We start from the raw sequence: 20,040 nt of genomic DNA, 5'->3' as shown, positions 1-20,040 counted from the left end.
GACCTTAATGTGCTTCTTCTTGAGCCACTCCTTTGTTGCCTTGGCCATGTGTTTTGGGACATTGTCATGCTGGAATACCCATCCACGACCAATTTTCAGAGCCCTGGCTGAGGGAAGGAGGTTCTCACCCAAGATGTGATGCTACATGGCCCCGTCCATCGTCCCTTTGATGCGGTGAAACTGTCCTTCACGGCGTAGTGTGTTACCAATTGTTTTCTTGGTGACTATGGTCCAAGCTGCCTTGAGATCATTGAAAAGATACTCATGTGTAGTTCTGGGCTGATTCCTCACCATTCTCATGATCATTGAAACTCCACGAGGTGAGATCCTGCATGGAGCCCCAGACCGAGGAAATTATTTTGACAGCTTTTGTTTCTTCCATTTGTGAATAATCACACCAACTGTTGTTACCCCCTCACCAAGCTGCTTGGCGATGGTCTTGTAGCCTATTCCAGCCCTGTGTAGGTCTACAATCTTGTCCCAAACATCCTTGGACAGCTCTTTGGTCTCGGCCATGGTGGAGAGATTGGAATCTGATTGATTGCTTCTGTGGACAGGTGTCTTTTATACAGATGACAAGCTGAGATTAGGAGCACTCCCTTAAAGGCTGCATTCACACCTATTTCGTATTTCAAAGTCGTGCGTTTTTACCACGATTTTTACTGCAGATTTTGTCGTGATTTTGTACAGGTCACCAATGTAAAAAGGAGAAAATGCCTGTAATCTGCCCCAAAGAAGCTTGTGTTCTTTTTTGAGCTTAAGACATTTTTCAGACATTTTGCTTCAGGTGACAAAACATTTAGATATGAGCAGGTGCCATTGAAATATATGGGATTTTGCTTGTTGGGCATATTTCAGGGTTTTTTTGGATGTTTTACGAGCGTTTTATGAACTGAAAATGCTTAGGTGTGAATGCAGCCTAAGAGAGTGCTCCTAATCTCAGCTCGTTACCTGTATAGAAGACACCCGGGAGCCATAAATCTTGCTGATTGATAGGGGATCAAATACATATTTAACTGATTAGAAGGCAAATCAATTTAAAACTTTTTTGAAATGCATTTTTCTGGATATTTTTGTTGTTATTCTGTCTCTCACTGTTAAAGTATACAATATTAAAATTATAGATTGATCATTTCTTTGTCAGTAGGCAAACGTACAAAATCAGCAGTGGATCAAATACTTTTTTCCCTCACTGTATAAGCATTTACCAAAATGAACAGCAGGCATGTAAAAATTACACAAATAGCACAGGACCAGTAAATCCCTCATAATAGAAACTTTTATTAAAAATCATCTTCTAAAAGAATGCACTGCCCAGAGTTTCAAAGTACTACCAAGGTACCTCTTCATGATAGCTAGAGTATGGCCACAGAGTAGCAAACCAAGCAGCTTCAGAAGACTGCTACTACAGATGCCACTACTTACATGTTTGAGGCTTCTTCCTTTTTTCTGAGTGGTCCAAAAACAGTTGTTTTTCTCAAGTGGGGGTTCATCCTAGAGAAAAATAAGGGTTATACCACTGGGAAAGAAATTAAAGTGAAGTGTATTCTTCTGACCGGATATTGAACCACAAAAAATAAATAGCAGGGCCACGTACATAGATAGAGAAATAGGTTTTACATAAATGTTGTAGATGTTGGAAAGAGTATTCCCACCATATGTGGGTATACATTCCCTTCTCCAGGCCACACCCCCAGCAAATGTTTGATGCTTCAGGAATCATTTTGTGCAATGAGACTAGCTCTTTTTACCAGCTCAATGAGATTTTCAAATTCCCTTACTCCGCATAACTGAAAATTGAAACTTTGTGGGTAAAAATAAAGTTTTTTCCTGATCTTCTGTTCAATATTCATTCCATTTTTTTATTACTTAAAGTGTCGTCTTATTTTGCCAACAGCACTCTGTATGTAAAAAAAGAGTGGATATTATAATGGTTCTGGAACAGAGCACATCCAGTTGTTTAAAATCAGACAGAGTTCTACACGTTTGGGGAGAGGACTGGAGGTTTGGGAGGAATCTATCAATTTACATCTTTTTTTTAACCAGTTAATCTTAAATTTCTGGTGGCTGGAACTATAAGTAATAAAAGAGCCGTTTATAGGATTTACGGATTGTCTGGCCAAGTTTCCCTATCAAAGTCTGCAAATCAGATGGTGTGTACCCCTACTGGAAGACAGGTTGGACTGCACAGAGCAACCAGGGGTCCAGGGATTCAGGAAATTCAATGTTTTCCTTGCTGAATCCCAGATCTACGTTGTGCCAGTGGTTAACGAAGAATTATTGGAACCTTTTTTATTGTGAATTCTTTTAGAGCACATGATTTTAAACTTGGAAATATATAGTTCTGGTGGTGAGGCTGGTTTCCTGGTGGAATAACTAAAGTGACCTAACCTATGGAGATTGTTAGAGGTTATTCAATTGAAAGTTAGGGAGTCCCATGCCACCTCAGCATTTTCATCTGCAAGTCTTAAAACTGAAATGGCTGACTGTTTAAAATGTTGATAAAGACTTAGGATATTTATTAGAATCATTTATAATATATATAGTAGTTTGGAGAGAGTGTCTTAAGGATGGTAATCCTTCCAAACCATTTTGTTTGTTACTAAGTTTCTTTACCTTTTTTCATGACAGAAAGTTAAAAGAAAGAACTGGTTAGCTGACATACTAGCGTAAGCCATCGGTATAAGTGAAAATACTTTGATGGAAAAAGGAGGTGTAGATTCCATAAATAAATAATTTGACCCTGATTCTGACAGTCAGATGTTTGATGACTATAAAGTAGATTAACAGGGACATGGGGCACCCTTTTTTGCTTATAAAACTGCCTCCACCAGGGTACCATTGGTGGTTATTTTGGAAGAAGGGGAGGTATATATGATCATGTTTGTGGAGATTATGTTGGGCCCCATGCCGTTCTAAGGATATCTTCAGAAAGTTCCAACTGGCCCAATTGAAGGCCTTTTCTGCCTAAATCAATTATAGACATGTTGGAACTTTATGCTTTTGTATATAAGAGGATAGGGTTATTATTTTAACTGACCTCGAGACCAGGAAAAAAATCTTGCTGCTTCTGCATGAATTGGGAGGATTAAAGGTGTTATGGGCAAACCTTAGTGCAGCATTTTAAAGTGACATTGGTCCGTAAATATTAGAGCAAAGGGTCTTTCTTTGGATTAGGAAGGATGGAAATGCTGACTTTAAAGCTCACCACACGTTACAGTCTGATTGTACAATGTTCTTTAGATGTACCAACAACTACAGTATGTAGTGCAAGGGCCTATCTAATAAGATGTACATTGATTGGACAGTTTAGGTAGGTACTCATATTTGGTAGATCTAAAGTTCATTTTACAGTCAGATTGTAACGTGTATGATGACCCTAAAGGGTAGGTAAACCCCAAAACAAAAATATAAATATATTGTAGCTTACCAGTCCTTAGATGTAGTGGTGCAGTATTTGGGGTTTTTTTTGGCTTTTTTCTTTTTACCTGGTGATCCTATTACTAACACACTGCTTGTCCTAGGGTGGCTACGATCACCCTAAGATGTGCCTGTATATCTCTTATTACACCCACCTGCCTGACAATATGCCACATGTGACATTTCATCAACATGATTTCTATTCTACCAGACCCAATATATTGGCATGTCCCAATCCCAGTGTAGTGACTTCTGAATACCAAACTGCCAAATACATTGCAAAAGCAGCCTGCAAAAAGTGGAGGAATGGCCTGCAAGAAAAATATTTTGCAAATTGGGTTCTGATATTTTATTGTCAACTGTTTCTACAGATTTGTTAATGTTAACCTAAAACCTGTGTCTTGTTTAAAAGTGGACAATAATTGATATGTCTATTGTAGATTAATAATTGACCAATATGTGTTTGCGAAAATGCTTACATGTAAGGGGATGGAAGAAAGGATGTCTCCTTTGTATTTAAAGTGCTGTGGAAATTGTTGGTTTTATATAGATTCTCAATAATAGTAATATTAATAACAATAAATACTGATTAACTGTTTTGGGTTTTTTTTTTGTTTCCTTGTAGGCAACCCTGTGTCAGCAGTAGTTACCTGTAACCTTTTTGTTGTACCAGCACTAAGAAAGATGCAGGGAATCCTGGATCCAAGACCTACAATCATCAAAGCCAGGGTACTTAGTCACTGATGTGCTGTAGAGAAGTATTAGTTTTGTCCCTTTTTTGTTTTTTATTGTTTCTGTGTTGTTATACTGAGCAGAACACGCATGCATTTCTCATGTAAGCAAAAATGTGATGTTAAACATTATAGGATTAAAGTAGAATTCCAGCCTAAACGTACTAGTCTAAAACTCCACCCAAATACCTATACTGACTCATCTGTGTAAAAAAGATGCATGTACTTACATATTTTCAGCCCGCTTCGGTCCCATCATGTGTCACCTTTTATGCACAGGTTAGTCAGCCTGGAATTCTACTTTAAACATACATGAAAGAATACAAAAAGAGATATATGTATATATATGTATATATATGTATATATATATATATATATATATATATATATATATATATATATATATATATATATATATATATATATATATATATATATAGCCCTATTCGCAACTGTCTGATGCATTGCAGTGCGTTACCTCATGAACATTACCAAGTGTTATTTCACATGCTACGCTGTGTAGCAATAAGATTTTGAGTGGGCTGACACACAACAAAGCACAAAAAATTAGAACCGCAACGTTTTTATATTTCAAAGCAGAGCACCACCACATACAGATGTTACACCATATTAGATAAGCACCTGAACGACTATAACATACAGGGATATACAATGTAATACTAACATAAAATCATACACATAGGTTGGACTTGAAGGACATGTCTTTTTTCAACCTCGCCTACTATGTAACTACTAAGATGTTCCCGATCTGTGCGTGGTTGTAAGCTAAAATGCATGTACAATACTGTAGTCATGTTTGCAATGTACATTAGGGTGCCATTCGAAATGAATAGTATCACAATGCTCTGCACCACAGATTTTGTGATACTGTGCATTGCAGTAAAATTTTAACAGTGTATAGATGTAAAGCCAACCTTGGTGTTATAATGAGCAAAGAAAATAAGAATATGAAAAAAGAGTTGCGTTATAATAAAGTGACCTTGTATCAACAGGGTCACTTACAAAAACACCAGCCCTGTAAAAGAACATTTCAGCCCGTGTGTACTGCAGCCGGTCCAACAGAAGCCAGCTTCTGTCGAAGGGGCATGACCGAAATAGGTCTGCCGATCGGCATCTGATCAGTGCTCTCAGACAATGATGGAGAGAGCTGTCCGGTGTCTTCTGGCGGGGGGCGTCCCCCTGTCAGAACACAATAGCTTAGCGGGGGAGATCCCTGTACTAAAATCGAATAGTTGGTACAGCAACTCTCCTGAGCTCTTCATGTTTTTTTTTTTGTTCAGCCCACTGGGTTGAACAAAAAAAACTGCTAGTGTGTACCAGGCTTTAAACTTTTCACTGTTGCTTAGAGAAGGTTTGGACAATTGTAAACAGAAAAATGTAGACCATCCTTTGGTATAACCCCTACCACTGCCAGTCAGTTCCGCTGAAGTTACGACTTAACCAGTCATTTCTTCTAGTAACTTTTTTTTTTTAATAAAAAATCTACACCCTTTTGCTGCCGGTGATCTCCTTTGTAGCTATCCATTGCAGTTTTCCCCAGCCTTTCCTTCTGCACTTCACTGTGACCGGACCTCACTGGACTGGGCATTGCAGGGTGAGCCTGGAAGTGACCCTCAGGCCTTGGGTTGAGCCTTTTCTAGATTGGTTCTGGTTAGCTAGCTGTGGAGCACTTATCAGGTCCAGAGCCACTGGCATTGCCTTGCTCTGTCTCTGAATACTTACTATTGTGAGTAGGCCATTCAGGATGGGCATTTGGAGCTCTCAGACTTTTATTAGTTGCTGGGTTCCAAACTTTATTCCCCATTTTTCCTACCAACTTTCTACAGAGGGGGTTAACACCGTGGGACAGAGCGATGATGTCATTGTGCTTGGTGGAGTGTTCTGTGTGCAGACTTCACCCTCTTTCCTGCAAAGATAGCAGGAGTAACCAAGAGCCACATGGAACTTTGTTTCTTGACATGTTCCTGCTGCTAGCCAGAAGTGAATCTTGGTTATCCCCAACTAGCTTTACCTTCTAGTTTTGAGCATTTCTGCCAGCTACCCACTGCTCAGGCTCAATGACTACTGGATGTCTTATCCACTAACATAAGCCTGTATGTTGCTTACTACAAAGCAGCTGAAACATGTGCAATTCTAGATGGGAAGACAGTCCCACTATATCAGATTCCCCCTGCACCATGTTCATTAAAGGGTCAGGGACTTCTTGCAATGCGCCCCTAGGAGTGGTAACACGTATAAGCAGGCATCCTGATGTCCCTCTTCTATTGAATGTATCCACTCCTTTGAGTCCTCCTTCTTAGAAAAGGTCTTTACTATGGCTATGCAAGACTTTATGTCCCAGATTACCCAGCTGGTTTCTGACTCATGGTGAACTGATCTCATAGGCCACAAATTTACTACTGCACATCCCCAGGACACTTGGAGTCTGACCTGCCTGCAGCCTTAGCTACTTCATAGACTTTAGCAATGAGAACTCTTTTGATACTGAGTCTCTCAAGTCTTTTAACTGGTGTGTTTTTTTCTGTACAGTCACAGTCATCTGTCACTGGTAGGTTAAAGGAGACTGTTTCAGCACCTGTGATTGATGCACAGCACTCTGGAGCTAGAGGATCAGCCTGTTGCATCTTTCAGTGCTGTATTGGGACTTGGGTCTTACAGGGCCCCTAAAGTCTCAAAGATTACCCACTATTTCAGTTTCTGTGAGAAGACCAGAAGCACGCTAATATGGTTTGTGTTCTTTCCAAATGACTTATATCTCTGTAGCTACTTACTGAGGAGCTTATCACGAAGCAATTAGTTCCCACAGTGATTCTGGCCATTTCCCACCCTAACTAGGCAACCACTATCAATGGACGACGCTCCTTCCTTTAATAACCCCAAAGATAAGTAGGAGGGGTTATACCCAGGGCTAGCATACAGTATTTGGCTTGCCAATGTCCCAGCCTCCTGTAGGACATTGGGACATTAAATGTTTGGGTTATACTTTCTGCGAGTAAAGGAAAACTCCTCCTTTATGGTGTGGCTGCTTCTGCACTCCAAAGGTTAATTGGTCCTTTCCATCTAGGTACCGGAAAAAGCAGTCTTATTTACGTGATCATCTGCTCCCCAGACAGCCTGTGCTCTCCTCCACTCCGGCATTGACTGTCCCTAGGCATCCTCATGCCCAGCATTGTACTTGATGACCTCAGGTGACCTGCAACCACCAGAACATAGGAGATAAGAGACTGCAGGGAGCAGTCTACTAATGTGGAGAGGAGCCTGCAGGGGTTGAGAATTGGATAAGTAAAATTGCTTCTTCCAGTACCCTAGACCTAAACCAAAAATGTTAAACTTGCAGTGGGAGAGCCCTACTGCAAAGAAGGGTTTTTTTCCCCCAATGTTCAGCTTTAGAACTCCTTTGTTTCTCAGGGGATTCCTGAAATGGTTTAATGCTAAATAAAAAATACCACTGTTTACTTGATAATGTTCTGTGAATCCAAATGAAAGCTAATAAGGATCCTCCTCCAATGTGAAAATGTTGTAACTATTTCTATTTATTGTCTTTACACTGTTCTTTGTTCTTCTATATCCTTTACAGTTATCATGTGATGTAAAGTTGGATCCTCGCCCTGAGTACCATCGCTGCATACTGACATGGCATCACCAAGAGCCACTGCCTTGGGCACAAAGTACAGGTGGGTGGAAGTCACAGACATTCTCTTTCCAGTAAACATTGAGTTAAAGCTTGTGCCACCAGAATCAACATTTTATTACCTGTTGATCCTGGCAGTAGATTTGTTGTATTTATTGGTCCTGAAACATGGCAAACTGTCCCATAAATGTGGCATTTATAATTTAGGTGTTATTCTACACACATCACCTCACTGTCCTCATGGCTGTTTGAAAACACTGCTCCATTACTTCTGCCTTACTTCCTGGACAGACTTTAAGTCATGACACAGGAAGTTGACCAGCTGACCTCAGCACAAACCCTACATCATCTACCCTCAGCTGGTCAACTCCTTCTTGTGTCATAACCTAAAGTTTGTCCAGGAAGTAAGGCAGAAGTAATGGAGCAGTGTTTTCAAACAGCCATGAGGACATTGAGGTGTGTAGAATAAATGGAGAGCTTAGTACATTACTATATTGGTACATAGAGGAGCTGGAATTAATGAAATAAAAGGTGAACAAAGGTGAACTTAACCTTTAAGAGTTCCCTTCGCTCCAAATTGCTCACTTTTTGTCCATGTGTCACCAGAACCTCCTGTGTTAACAGCTTATGAAAATTGATGTTTCATGTCCCTCTCTCAAGCCAGCATGTATGGGTGTTTTTAGGAGCTGCAATGAGTGATGTATAAGCCACGGTGATGCCGCCTCTAGAGCCCTGAGCTTATACATCACTCCTTGCAGCTCCTAAGAAACACCCGTACATGCTGGCTTGGGAGAGGGACCCGGATTTCTCACTCGATCCTGAGATATGGTGTTCCAGGCTTAGGATCACATTCAGGGGTATACTGCACATCTCTTTAATTGAAGCAAACATCAATGTTCTAACTGCTCACCTTGCCAGATTGTACCCATCGACTTCAGTGGACTGCTTTAGAGGATATACCTTACTAGGTACAATGCTTCACATATGGTGGGAATGCCCACATATTAGGGGCTACTGGCGTAGTATGTTCTATGATTTACAAGGTCACAGGGTTAATTTGTGTACTTATATAGCGCCGTCGATTTACACAACGCTTTACATATACATTGTACATTCACATCAGTCCCTACCCTCAAGGAGCTTACAACCTAAGGTCCCTAACACACATTCATATATATACTAGGGCCAATTTTTAGACAGGATCCGATTAACCTACCAGCATGTCTTTAGAGTGTGGGAGGAAACCGGAGTACCCGGAGGAAACCCACGCAGGCACAGGGAGAACATGCAAACTCCAGGCAGATAGTGTTGTGGTTGGGATTCGAACCAGCGACTCTTTTTGCTGCTTGGTGAAAGTGCTAACCACTACACTATATACTCTGTATATCAAAATCCTTCTGTGGCTCTGCTGAACGATCTTCCAGAGGGCACACCACATCCTATGAAAAGATTAATTTATTTTATGCTGTTTGCGGCTAAAATTACCAGTATTACATTGTATATCCCTGTATATTGAAATCGTTCAGGTGCTTATCTAATAGTTTCTTGAAACTATCATTGCCCTCCACTGAGACCACCGCCTGTGGAAGGGAATTCCACATCCTTGTCGTTCTTACATAAAGGACCCTCTATGTAGTTTAAGGTTAAACCTCTTTTCTTCTAATTTTAATGAGTGGCCACGAGTCTTGTTAAACTCCCGTCTGCGAAAAAGTTTTATCCCTATTGTGGGGTCACCTTTCCTCATAACTAATATCCTCCAGACCCTTTATTAGCTTTGTTGCCCTTCTTTGTACTCGCTCCATTTCCAGTACATCCTTCCTGAGGACAGGTGCCCAGAACTGGACAGCATAATTTAGGTGCAGCCGGACCAGAGTCTTGTAGAGCGGGAGAATTATCGTTTTATCTCTGGAGTTGATCCCCTTTGTAATGCATGCCAATATTCTGTTTGCTTTGTTAGTAGCAGCTTGGCATCGCATGCCATTGCTGAGCCTATCATCTACTAGGTCCCCCAGGTGCTTTTCCATCCTAGATTCCCCCAGAGGTTCTCCCCCCCAGTGTATAGATTGCATTCATATTTTTGCCACCTAAATGCATTATTTTACATTTTTCTACATTGAACCTCATTTGCCATGTAGTTGCCGACCCCATTAATTTGTTCAGATCTTTTTGCAAGGTTTCCATATCCTGCAGAGAAGTTATTGCCCTGCTTAGCTTAGTATCATCCGCAAATACAGAGATTGAACTGTTTACCCCATCCTCCAGGTCGTTTATGAACAAATTAAATAGGATTGGTCCCAGCACAGAACCCTGGGGGACCCCACTGCCCACCCCTGACCATTCTGAGTACTCACCATTTATCACCACCCTCTGAACGCGCCCTTGTAGCCAGTTTTCAATCCACGTACTCACCCTATGGTCCATGCCAACGGACCTTATTTTGTACAGTTAACGTTTATGCGGAACTGTGTCAAATGCTTTTGCAAAATCCAGATACACCACGTCTACGGGCCTTCCTTTATCTAGCTGGCAACTCACCTCCTCATAGAAGGTTAGTAGATTGGTTTGGCAAGAATGGTTCTTCATGAATCCATGCTGATTACTGCTTATGATACCATTCTCTTTACTAAAATCTTGTATAAAGTCCCTTATCATCCCCTCCAAAAGTTTACATACTATTGATGTTAGGCTAACTGGTCTGTAATTCCCAGGGATGTATTTTTAGCCCTTTTTAAATATTGGTGCTACATTGGCTTTTCTCCAATCAGCTGGTACCATTCCAGTCAGTAGAATGTCAGTAAAAATTAGGAACAATGGTCCGGAAATTGCTTGACTGAGTTCCCTGAGTACCCTCGGGTGCAAGCCATCTGGTCCCGGTGATTTATTAATGTTAAGTTTCTCAAGTCTAATTTTAATTCTGTCCTCTGTTAACCATGGAGGTGCTTCCTGTAATGTGTCATGAGGATAAACACTGCAGTTTTGGTTACTGAAGCCCCCTGATTCCCTCGTGAAGACTGAGGAGAAGAATAAACTCAATACCTTCGCCATCTCCCCATCCTTTTAACTAGATGTCCTTCCTCATTCTTTATGGGGCCAATATGGTCTGTCCTCCCTTTTTTACTGTTTACATACTTAAAGAATTTCTTGGGATTTTTTTTACTCTCCTCCGCTATGTGTCTTTCATGTTCTGTCTTAGCCGTCCTTATTGCACCCTTACATTTCTTGTTGCATTCTTTATAAAGTCCGAATGCTGATGATGATCCCTCAACCTTGTATTTTTTTGAAGGCCTTCTCCTTTGCTTTTATATGCATTTTTACATTGGAGTTAAGCCATCCAGGACTTTTGTTCGCTCTTTTAAATTTATTACCCAATGGGATGTATTGGCTAATGCCCTTATTTTATATGCTCTTAAAGCAAACCCATCTCTCCTCCGTGTTCTTTGTTCCTAAGATTTTATCCCAATTTATGCCTTCTAGCAAGGTTCATAGTTTAGGGAAGTTGGCTCTTTTGAAATTCAGTGTCTTTTTATTCCCCTTATGTTTGCTATTTGTGTGATTTATACTGAAGCCAATTGACCTGTGATCGCTGTTACCTAAATTGCCCCGTATTTCCACATCCATGATCAGGTCTGTATTGTTGGTAATCAGTAGATCCAGTAACGCTTTATTTCTAGTTAGTGCGTCTACCATCTGACCCATAAAATTGTCCTGTAAGACATTTAGGAACTGGCGAGCCTTAGATGAATGCGCGGTTCCCTCCGCCAAGTATATGTCTGGATAATTAAAATCCCCCATTGTGATAACACTTCCCATCCTTGCTGTAATCCAAATTGTGATAGGAGATCCGTCTCCACTTCCTCCCTCAGGTTAGGGGGCCTATAGCATACTCCCAGTATTATTTTCCCCTTTAATTCATCCCTTTGGAGCTCTACCCATAAGGATTCCACCTCTTCCCTAGCTCCCTTAGTGATGTCATTTCTTACATTCACTTGTACATTATTCTTGATATATAGGCATACCCCTCCCCCTTTTTTACCCTCTCTATCCTTGCGATAAAGGATATACCCTTGAATGTTTGCCAGCCAATCATGAGAACTGTTGAACCAGGTCTCTGAAATTCCCACAAAATCCAAATCCTCCTCGTACAACAGTATCTCTAGTTCACCCATCTTGTCCGCAAAGCTCCTGGCATTGATGAACATGCCATGTAGTTTAGACCGGTCGCATATTATCCTCTTATTGGGTGTTCCGAGATTGCAACTAGGACTTGCTACTATACTTACCTTGGGTTTATGTGCTTTGGTCAACCTACCACTAATGTCCCCAATACTACCCTCTGGAATATGTTCTGCGCTGACTATCTCTACCTCTGGACTCTCCCCCCATCACCTAGTTTAAAAACCCCTCTAACTTTTTGGCCATCTTCATTCCCAGCTGATCTGCACCCTCCTCATTTAGGTGCAGTCCGTCCCTTCTATAGTACTGGTTATTGAAGTCGGCCCAGTTTTCCAGGAACCCAAACCCCTCCTTAATACACCAGCTCTTCAGCCACTTGTTTACTTCCCTAATCTCCCTCTGCCTTTCTAGTGTGGCTCGATGTACCGGTAGTATTCCTGAGAATACTACCTTGGAGGTCCTTTTCCTCAATTTAGCTAATAAGTCCCTAAAATCGTTCTTTAGGACACTCCATCTGCCTCTGACTTTGTCATTGGTGCCAACGTGCACCATGACAGCTATATGATATGATATGATACAGATATTGGCTTATTGGATGTATTACTCTCTTTGAAATAATATATAATGTTCAATAAAACATTTTTGAACGTAAGAGTTCCCTTCACTGGAACTAAGGGGCCAAGTCCAACCCCTAAAAAACAACTCCACACCATAATCCCCCCCACCAAATGATTTGCATCAGTGTACAAAGCAAGGTCCATAAACACATGGATGAGCTAATTTGGGGTGGAGGAACTTGACTGGCCTGCACAGAGTCCTGAGCTCAACCTGATAGAACACCTTTGGGATGAATTAGAGCGGAGACCGCGAGCCAGGTCTTTTCATCCACATCAGTGCCTGACCTCACAAATGTGCTTCTGAAAGAATGGTCAAACATTTCCCAGAAGAGTTGAAGCTGTTATAGCTGCAAAGGGTGAGCCAACTCGATATTGAACCCTACGGACTAAGATTGGGATGCCATTAAAGTTCATGTGTGTGTAAAGACAGGTGACCCAATACTTTTGGTAATATAGTATATATTTTAAATATTTTTTCATGTAATTGATTGAAAAGTGTTAACTGGAGTTGTGCTCTAATTGGTTTGTCTCATATGTAAAGTCCACTTAAAACTACATGTGCAGCTGAAATTACTCCACAGTTGACAACATTGCGATTTCACTGAACAACAAGCTGGGTTGTCAGCAGTGGTGACCGGTGCTATATATTTTGGGGGAGGCGGCAAACAAGACATCCCGCCGCCAACCCCCCCAGGTGGATCGGTCAGTCGGCCCTGCACTTAGACCTTTGTTGGTTGGTCGGTCAGCCCCGCACTTACCCCATCTAGATCACGGGCGGCTTCGGCTCCTTCCTGCATCTCCTCCTTTGCATCTGGGGCTTCCGAGCAGCTTCCTCCTCGGCGGCTTCCCTCCTCCTTCCCTGTCATGGGAAGGTCTCACAGAAGTTCGGCCCCCCTCCTCCTTCCACTGCCATTCAGAAAGCACAGCGCGCTTATACAGTAGGAAACCGGCAGTGAAGCCGCAAAGCTTCACTGACGGTTTCCCTCAAGAGGAATTGCGGCAGCAGCACCCGAGTTCCGACTGATGAATCGGCTGGGGTGCCGATATCGCGGGATCCCTGGACAGGTACGTGTCCTAATATTAAAAGTCAGCAGCTACAGTATTTATATTTTAGGAGGGTGGGATGGAAATCCGCTTTAAGGTTACCTATCCATGCTTTAAGGTCTAGGGATAAAATATATCAGGACAGACTGTTGAAATTTAAATGTACAACGAGAAAAGGAGGGAAAGGGGGGCATTCACTGAAACCTTTAACTAAATTAAGCATGTAAAAATGGTTGAAGAGAGCTGTACTTATGAGGCAAAGATCATGTATACAGGGGAAAGTCCACAACTAATATTAGGGAGTAATAGTTTACAGAAAGGTTGGAAAATACTTAAAAGAGAAGTATGTTTTTAGTTTTTTATTTGCCCGTTATACTTACCTAGGTGGATGCAGCATCAGACTGATGCTGCAACTGTCCCCCGCCGCCTCTGCACTGAGAACCGAGCCACCAAACACCGCCAATGGGTCGGTTCTCTCAGCTCCCTGAGTGGAGAGCTGCTGCCTGTCAGTCAGCAGCTCTCCTCTTTGCTCCTTCACGCTCATTGGAGCGCTGAGCTGCGGAGGGGTGTGGAGCGGCCATCTCAGCGGCTCGCAGAGAGGCTGAAACAGGCATCAGTCCAGGCACCTGGCGGATCCAGACTTCATTGTCGTGATGACGCAGTGCCTGGACTGATTCCAGTGACATCGGCAGAGAGTGGACTTCAGACTGCTCTCTGCTGAAAACGGGTCACAGGAGTGCAACACGAATTGCACTCCTGTGACCCATAGGAGAAGCCCAGCCAAACAAGCTCAGGCTGGACTTCTCCTTTAAAAGACTTCCAACAATGCTTGATCCTGCATCTCTGCTTTGTGGATAGCCAAGTGAGGAAGCAAGTATGCAGGTCAGGAGTCCTTACTTTAATGGCTGCATACTGGATCAAGATAAGTACCCACTGATTAAAAAAAGATTATTGAAGAAGTTTTAAAAACAGGTTTACATCAGCAGCTGCCATATTTCTCTCCTGGTAAGTGCCTTTTAGGTGATCGCCTTGGTGCCCAGTATACAAAAAGGGTATTGTGCATCTTTAGCCACACCATGTAAAAAAGTACGTGGACTTCAGATGGCCTCACATCAAAGTAGTCATCAATTTAAAGACTAATCCCATTAATTATCAGTCTCCTGTATCCCCATGGATATAATTACACACCATAGCTAATTTTTTTTCACAGAAGTGGTGGCTGAACTTCCACCTCTAGTGTGCATTTACTGGGTGCCTTGGAAATTTTATAGATAGGCAACTTCTATCCTAATATTGATCAGTGGTTCCAAATTAATAACTACTGCAGTAGGGAACAGACACAAAAAGATACACTGAGCATCTTTTCAAGTAACTGTTCAGTTTAATTTTTGTATTGTAAGTTTTTTTTATAACCATGCTTACGTATGTGCTTACGTAGGTTTGACAAATAATATTATAGCTGCAGACAGTACATAAGTAGGTTGGTTTCTTAGCAGGTTAAAGAATTAAAAATACCAATTGTATTTTCTGAAATTAAGAGCAAGCATGTGCGTATGTAACTTGATCATAAAAATGTGATGCTGCATGAATAAAAGAAAATGTAAAAATTACTGTGCAAAAAAGGAATAAATAATGCTAGCTGAAATTACCAAGTAGTTTCTCTATAACTCAATGAACACATCAAGTTTGCTGCGCTGTATAGAATGTGTAATACCGTAGTGAAAATGTATATTTTATTAAAGAGAAAAAGTGTTATTCTGAGCTTACCAGTGCAACGAGCCAATCATGCAAGCCATACAGCAAATAAAAGAGATGGATTATTCCCGCGCTATCATATATGGAATAGGCTAGAAATAGAAAAGCTGCATGCACTGTTAAAAGGTAGGCACCTGACCTCGTGAATAGATCTAGAAAATAAGTAGTGCTGCGCTAATCCTAGGTAATTATCAAAATGGTGTATAATCAGTAGTATACATACAGGGCTTTAATGCGTTACTGTTTGTTAAAGTCGGATGGATGTACGATGGTATTAATTAAAGATATAGCTCAGAATATTTATTTACAATAAGAGTACCCCCTGAGATCTACGCAGGGGTCTATATCCAACATATGGGAGCGATGGTAATGTTTGAATGGAATCAATAGGGTTGAGTGGGATCAGGTGATATACAATATAAAAAACAGTACTAGTAAGAAATAATAAATAACATAGGTGACTTTCAATAATAGATAGGTATACAGCAAAACACGGTCAGGCTCTGAGGCCAGTAGCTATAGCATTAGAGAGGCTCCCAACAACCAACTGGATAAGTGAACAAAGCAGGTCACCCTGGCAGATGACGCAGGCTCACCAAGGCTAAGTACTAAGCTGTGTTCACCAGAGCTCCTAATGGTGCAGATCTTGATGCATGTTAGTACCAGGCCGCAGTCATCAGATCATCCCACCAGGAGATGAGAAAGCCAGGGTCCAGTCGCAGATATAGCAGGTAGTGATCAAGCATGAATGTAGTCAGTAAACAAGCCAAAAGTTGGTAACGAGTGGTTGCAGGTTGGGATCAAGCAGAAGTACACTCAAGGAACAAGCCAAAGGTTGATAACAAGTGGTAGAGAAGATATGGACAGCAGCAGGAGTGACAAGAGCAAGATATTGGTTGGAGAGAGCATAATAATCTGGCAAACAGGAAGTATAGGGACATGGCTTAAATCAGGAAGTTCATGGGAAAAGTTCAATGTTCACGAGAAGCAAGACATAAGGCAAGGTTGTCTGAGCAATCAGGCAAGTAGCTGTCCAGCATTTAAGATGTTTCAGCAAGAAGGATTACTGCCAGATACACAAAGGTCCTGTATTCGGGTCCAGGCTCTGCCAAACTCATATATTGGGGTACAAGGAAAAAGCTAACCTAATGCTAGATGGCCTTTTAAAATCTATATATATTATAATTTTTCTAATACAACTAGCCATAGTTGCTAGTTTTTAAATGTAATTTTAAGGAAAATGCAGAGTGGGAATATCCAGGGACCATAGGCGTGCACACAGGGTGTGCCAGGTGTGCCTGGGCACACCCTAATCACCCCATGTGGCGCAGATTCCCCATTTAGACCCCTGACATTTCACTAAGGCCCCCTAATGGGGCTTCTAAAAAAATAGTAAAATAAAAATAATAAAACTGTAAAAAATAATAAATAAAATAATAAAAATAAAAACTACTGACTCCGTCCACTGCCCTACTGACACCGTCTATTGCTCTACTGACACTGTCAGTATATATACACATGCACACACATGCACACACATGCATATGTGTTTGAGCTTTGGGGTGCACACCCTAATGCAATGGGCTGTGCACACCTATCAGGGACACCTCTGTTTAAAGCGTTAGTAAAGTCCGCTTTGTGATTTTGACCTACAGGTAAGCCTATAATAAGGCTTAACTGTAGGTAAAATGAATATCTCCTAAACGTGCACCGTTTAGGAGATATTTACTCTGGATGCAGCCGGTGACGTCACCAACGCATGCACTCTGAAGTTCCAGCATACCGTGCCAGACCTTCAGAGCTTCGTGCAGTAACCAAGGGCTCCCATGTGCATGTGCGGGAGTGATGTCATCGTGGCTCTGGCCACTCACACTGCCTGAGACCGCAAACCCGGAAGAAAGACCAGGGGGAAGATATCAGCCCTCTCAGCACTGACAGCATGCCGCTGGAGGGCTTTGTTCTAAGGTAAGAATTTCATAATGTGCTAGTATGTGATGCATATTGCCTTAAAGGTTTTTTGTGTTTTTTAACTGCCGCGGTTTACTAAAAAAAATGGGGCTTCAAAGCGAGTGGGAACAGAGCTGGTAACTATAGCTGGGAAATCTCTTGAAAGGAGTTTTCAGGAGATTAAAGAAGCTAGTGGGTTTCTGCGCTCTTTATACTTCAACTTTAATTTGAATATCTCTTTTGGGAGAAACTTCCATTCAGAACATTTACATTAAACACACAGTATGTAGGCAACTAGAGCCACTCAAAGCCTCCTGTATGTTGTCTTGTTGGCTCTCCCACCATTCTAGGTGCTGGTCCCTCAAAAAGCATGTCCCTCTCCATTCATCCACAATAAATAAAACTCAGGCTGCACTCTCTGTGTCAATCTTGACACATAGTGAAAGTAAAGGCTTCAGTTACAGTCCCTGCCCATTAGCCACAACCCCTGGACAATCCCTTACCCAGATTGAACTTAGTCATAGAGGTTAGATTGACAGCGCTGTACATTGTCATAAACAGTAATTGGTATTTACACTGTCATTGTCTTCCCACACAGGTAATCAAATGAGCAGTCGCCTCATGAGTATGCGAAGTGCCAATGGACTGTTGATGCTACCTCCAAAGACAGAGCAGTATGTGGAGCTTCACAAGGGAGAAGTGGTGGACGTCATGGTCATTGGAAGGCTATGATGACAGCCGCAAGAGAAAAGCTTTGATGCATGTCCACATATCATTGACTGTATCCTGTAATATGCAATGGCACAGTTAGTTTTTATGATTTGGATAAAGTTGATCAGTGTAGTCAACATCTTGAACTAAATTTCGAAAAATGACTTTGAGGAAAAAACCCTGAAAAAAAAAAACATTTTTTCCAAAAAAATAAAAAAAAAAAACATATAAAACCTTATTCTGATTATATCAAGGCAACTTTTCCTTCATTGCAATTGCTTTGTGTGTTAAAATGCTAGGTCTAATAGCAGTAGCTTTTAGTAGACAGCAGTAGATGCCTGCAAAAGTTGTGTTTCTCTCATCCCTAAAGTACAAATACTTAAGCTCTTAAACAAGGCTGTCTGCTTACTTTATACTAGCTTAGATGACACTGCTGTTTCCCTTATCAGTATGCTTCATAACTGCTTCACAAGAGAGCTCTGCTTGTTCTTTATCTTGTATAACGTGTTGATGTGCACAGTGCCAAAAGCAAAGTGGTTGCGTGTGGATGAAGACTCCCATCTTCTTAACAAGGAGGACGGACGTCCTGGCAATCACTCCGCTCAGTACTATTGGGCAGTAACTGAATACCTTTTATTTGAATAAAAATTGCTTCCTTAAGTGCTGACAGCCTTTTTAACCAATACATTTAAAAAAAAATGTACAGAAAAAAAAAAATCAAAAACTGATCTTGTACAGATTACAGTGTACCAGCATTCATGTGGAGATAAAGAAGCAAAGAATTATTGAAGAACTCTGTACCATAACATTTTCTGTAATGATATTGAAACAAGATGAATTAAATCCTTGAACATTATTTAAAAAATATTAAAATCTGTTTCCTTTGTTGTATGTTATATAAGGTATGATAAAGACTTAATATTTTCTCTTCTGTGTTTAATTACCTGGTTTCTAAATTGCTGGTATATGCATTTGTTTTCTTGTTTATGGAACTTTTGTTAATCCCAGATGTGATGTGCTAAAGCACTCCATAAAAGGTCTGCTTATTTAGTATGGCCCCTCTACCCCATTTTAAACCACTTGAAAAAGAAGAAAAAAAAAACTGGGTAAAAAAAGTTAAGTAATATTGAGATCCCGAAATACTAAGTAATCCAAATTTGGCAATATGATGCTCTGACACAATGGAAGAGCCTCTTCTTGTGAGATTTGCACTACTCAGCATTCCCTAAGATCTCACTGGAAGAACTGCATGACATCAGCCTCGCGTAGGCACAGTGGGTGAAAACGGAGGTAAAATAAGTATATTAGATAACTAACTTTTTCCCCCAGATGAGAGAGGGCACACTAAGTAAGCAGACCTTGCAGTTTAGGTGCACATTCCCTCTAACGGTTAGCCAAAATAATTGGACACTAAAGGCAAATCTTTTATATCTGACAGATAGTAAACCTGACGTCATAGTTTAAAAGTAGTCACCTAGATGTTTTTACCTGTCTCTCCCAGTTCCAGCCCACTAATCCTGCACTGGTATCCCTGTATCACGTTGGCTACTCAGAAAGGAACTTGAATAGATAGAAAAAAAAAAAGATATGTCCCAACATTTCATGTAACTTTTTATGTTGAATTTACTGGCCTTCACTTATTCCAAGTTGTGGGTAGCTACTGTCAGTTTGAACCATTCACTCTGTTCCCAAATGCTTTGGGTATTGTAGGTCCACGATTGGTGCCGCAGTCATTAAAAGGAAGTAGTGCTTTGCCTGTTATGGTTTTTTATTTGATAGTGTATGAGTGAGACATCACTGCAGAGGTCAGCAGGAGTAAGAAATCTAGTGCAGCAATGTCTGCTGCAGAGTTTTGGATTAAATAAATGATATAACATATGTTCACAGAGAATTATTGGAAATTCATGTATCTATAGTATTCAGCCCATTGTTTAATTTTGCAAAGCGGTTTTACAGCAAAAAAAAAAGGGGGGGGGGGTAAATATAGTAA

General features: G+C 41.1%; 1 protein-coding gene across 27 annotated transcripts in view; it reads left to right on the top strand.

Moving 5' to 3' along the window:
* The window catches only part of GPHN (gephyrin), an 877,053-nt gene extending 858,130 nt beyond the window's left edge, over nucleotides 1–18,923 (top strand). For all 27 annotated transcript variants that reach the window (XM_073610658.1, XM_073610659.1, XM_073610665.1 and 24 more), the window contains 3 exons: nucleotides 4,046–4,149; nucleotides 7,750–7,846; nucleotides 17,938–18,923. In XM_073610658.1, coding sequence (XP_073466759.1) covers nucleotides 4,046–4,149; nucleotides 7,750–7,846; nucleotides 17,938–18,071 — 335 coding nt within the window. In that variant the 3' untranslated portion in view covers nucleotides 18,072–18,923. The remainder of the gene's footprint in view (nucleotides 1–4,045; nucleotides 4,150–7,749; nucleotides 7,847–17,937) is intronic.
* The last annotated feature ends 1,117 nt before the right edge of the window (nucleotides 18,924–20,040 follow it).

This window comes from Aquarana catesbeiana, linkage group LG13 (genome assembly GCF_042186555.1).
Source record: "Aquarana catesbeiana isolate 2022-GZ linkage group LG13, ASM4218655v1, whole genome shotgun sequence".
Taxonomy (NCBI): Eukaryota; Metazoa; Chordata; class Amphibia; order Anura; family Ranidae; genus Aquarana; species Aquarana catesbeiana.
This window is presented reverse-complemented; position numbering and strand designations above follow the sequence as displayed.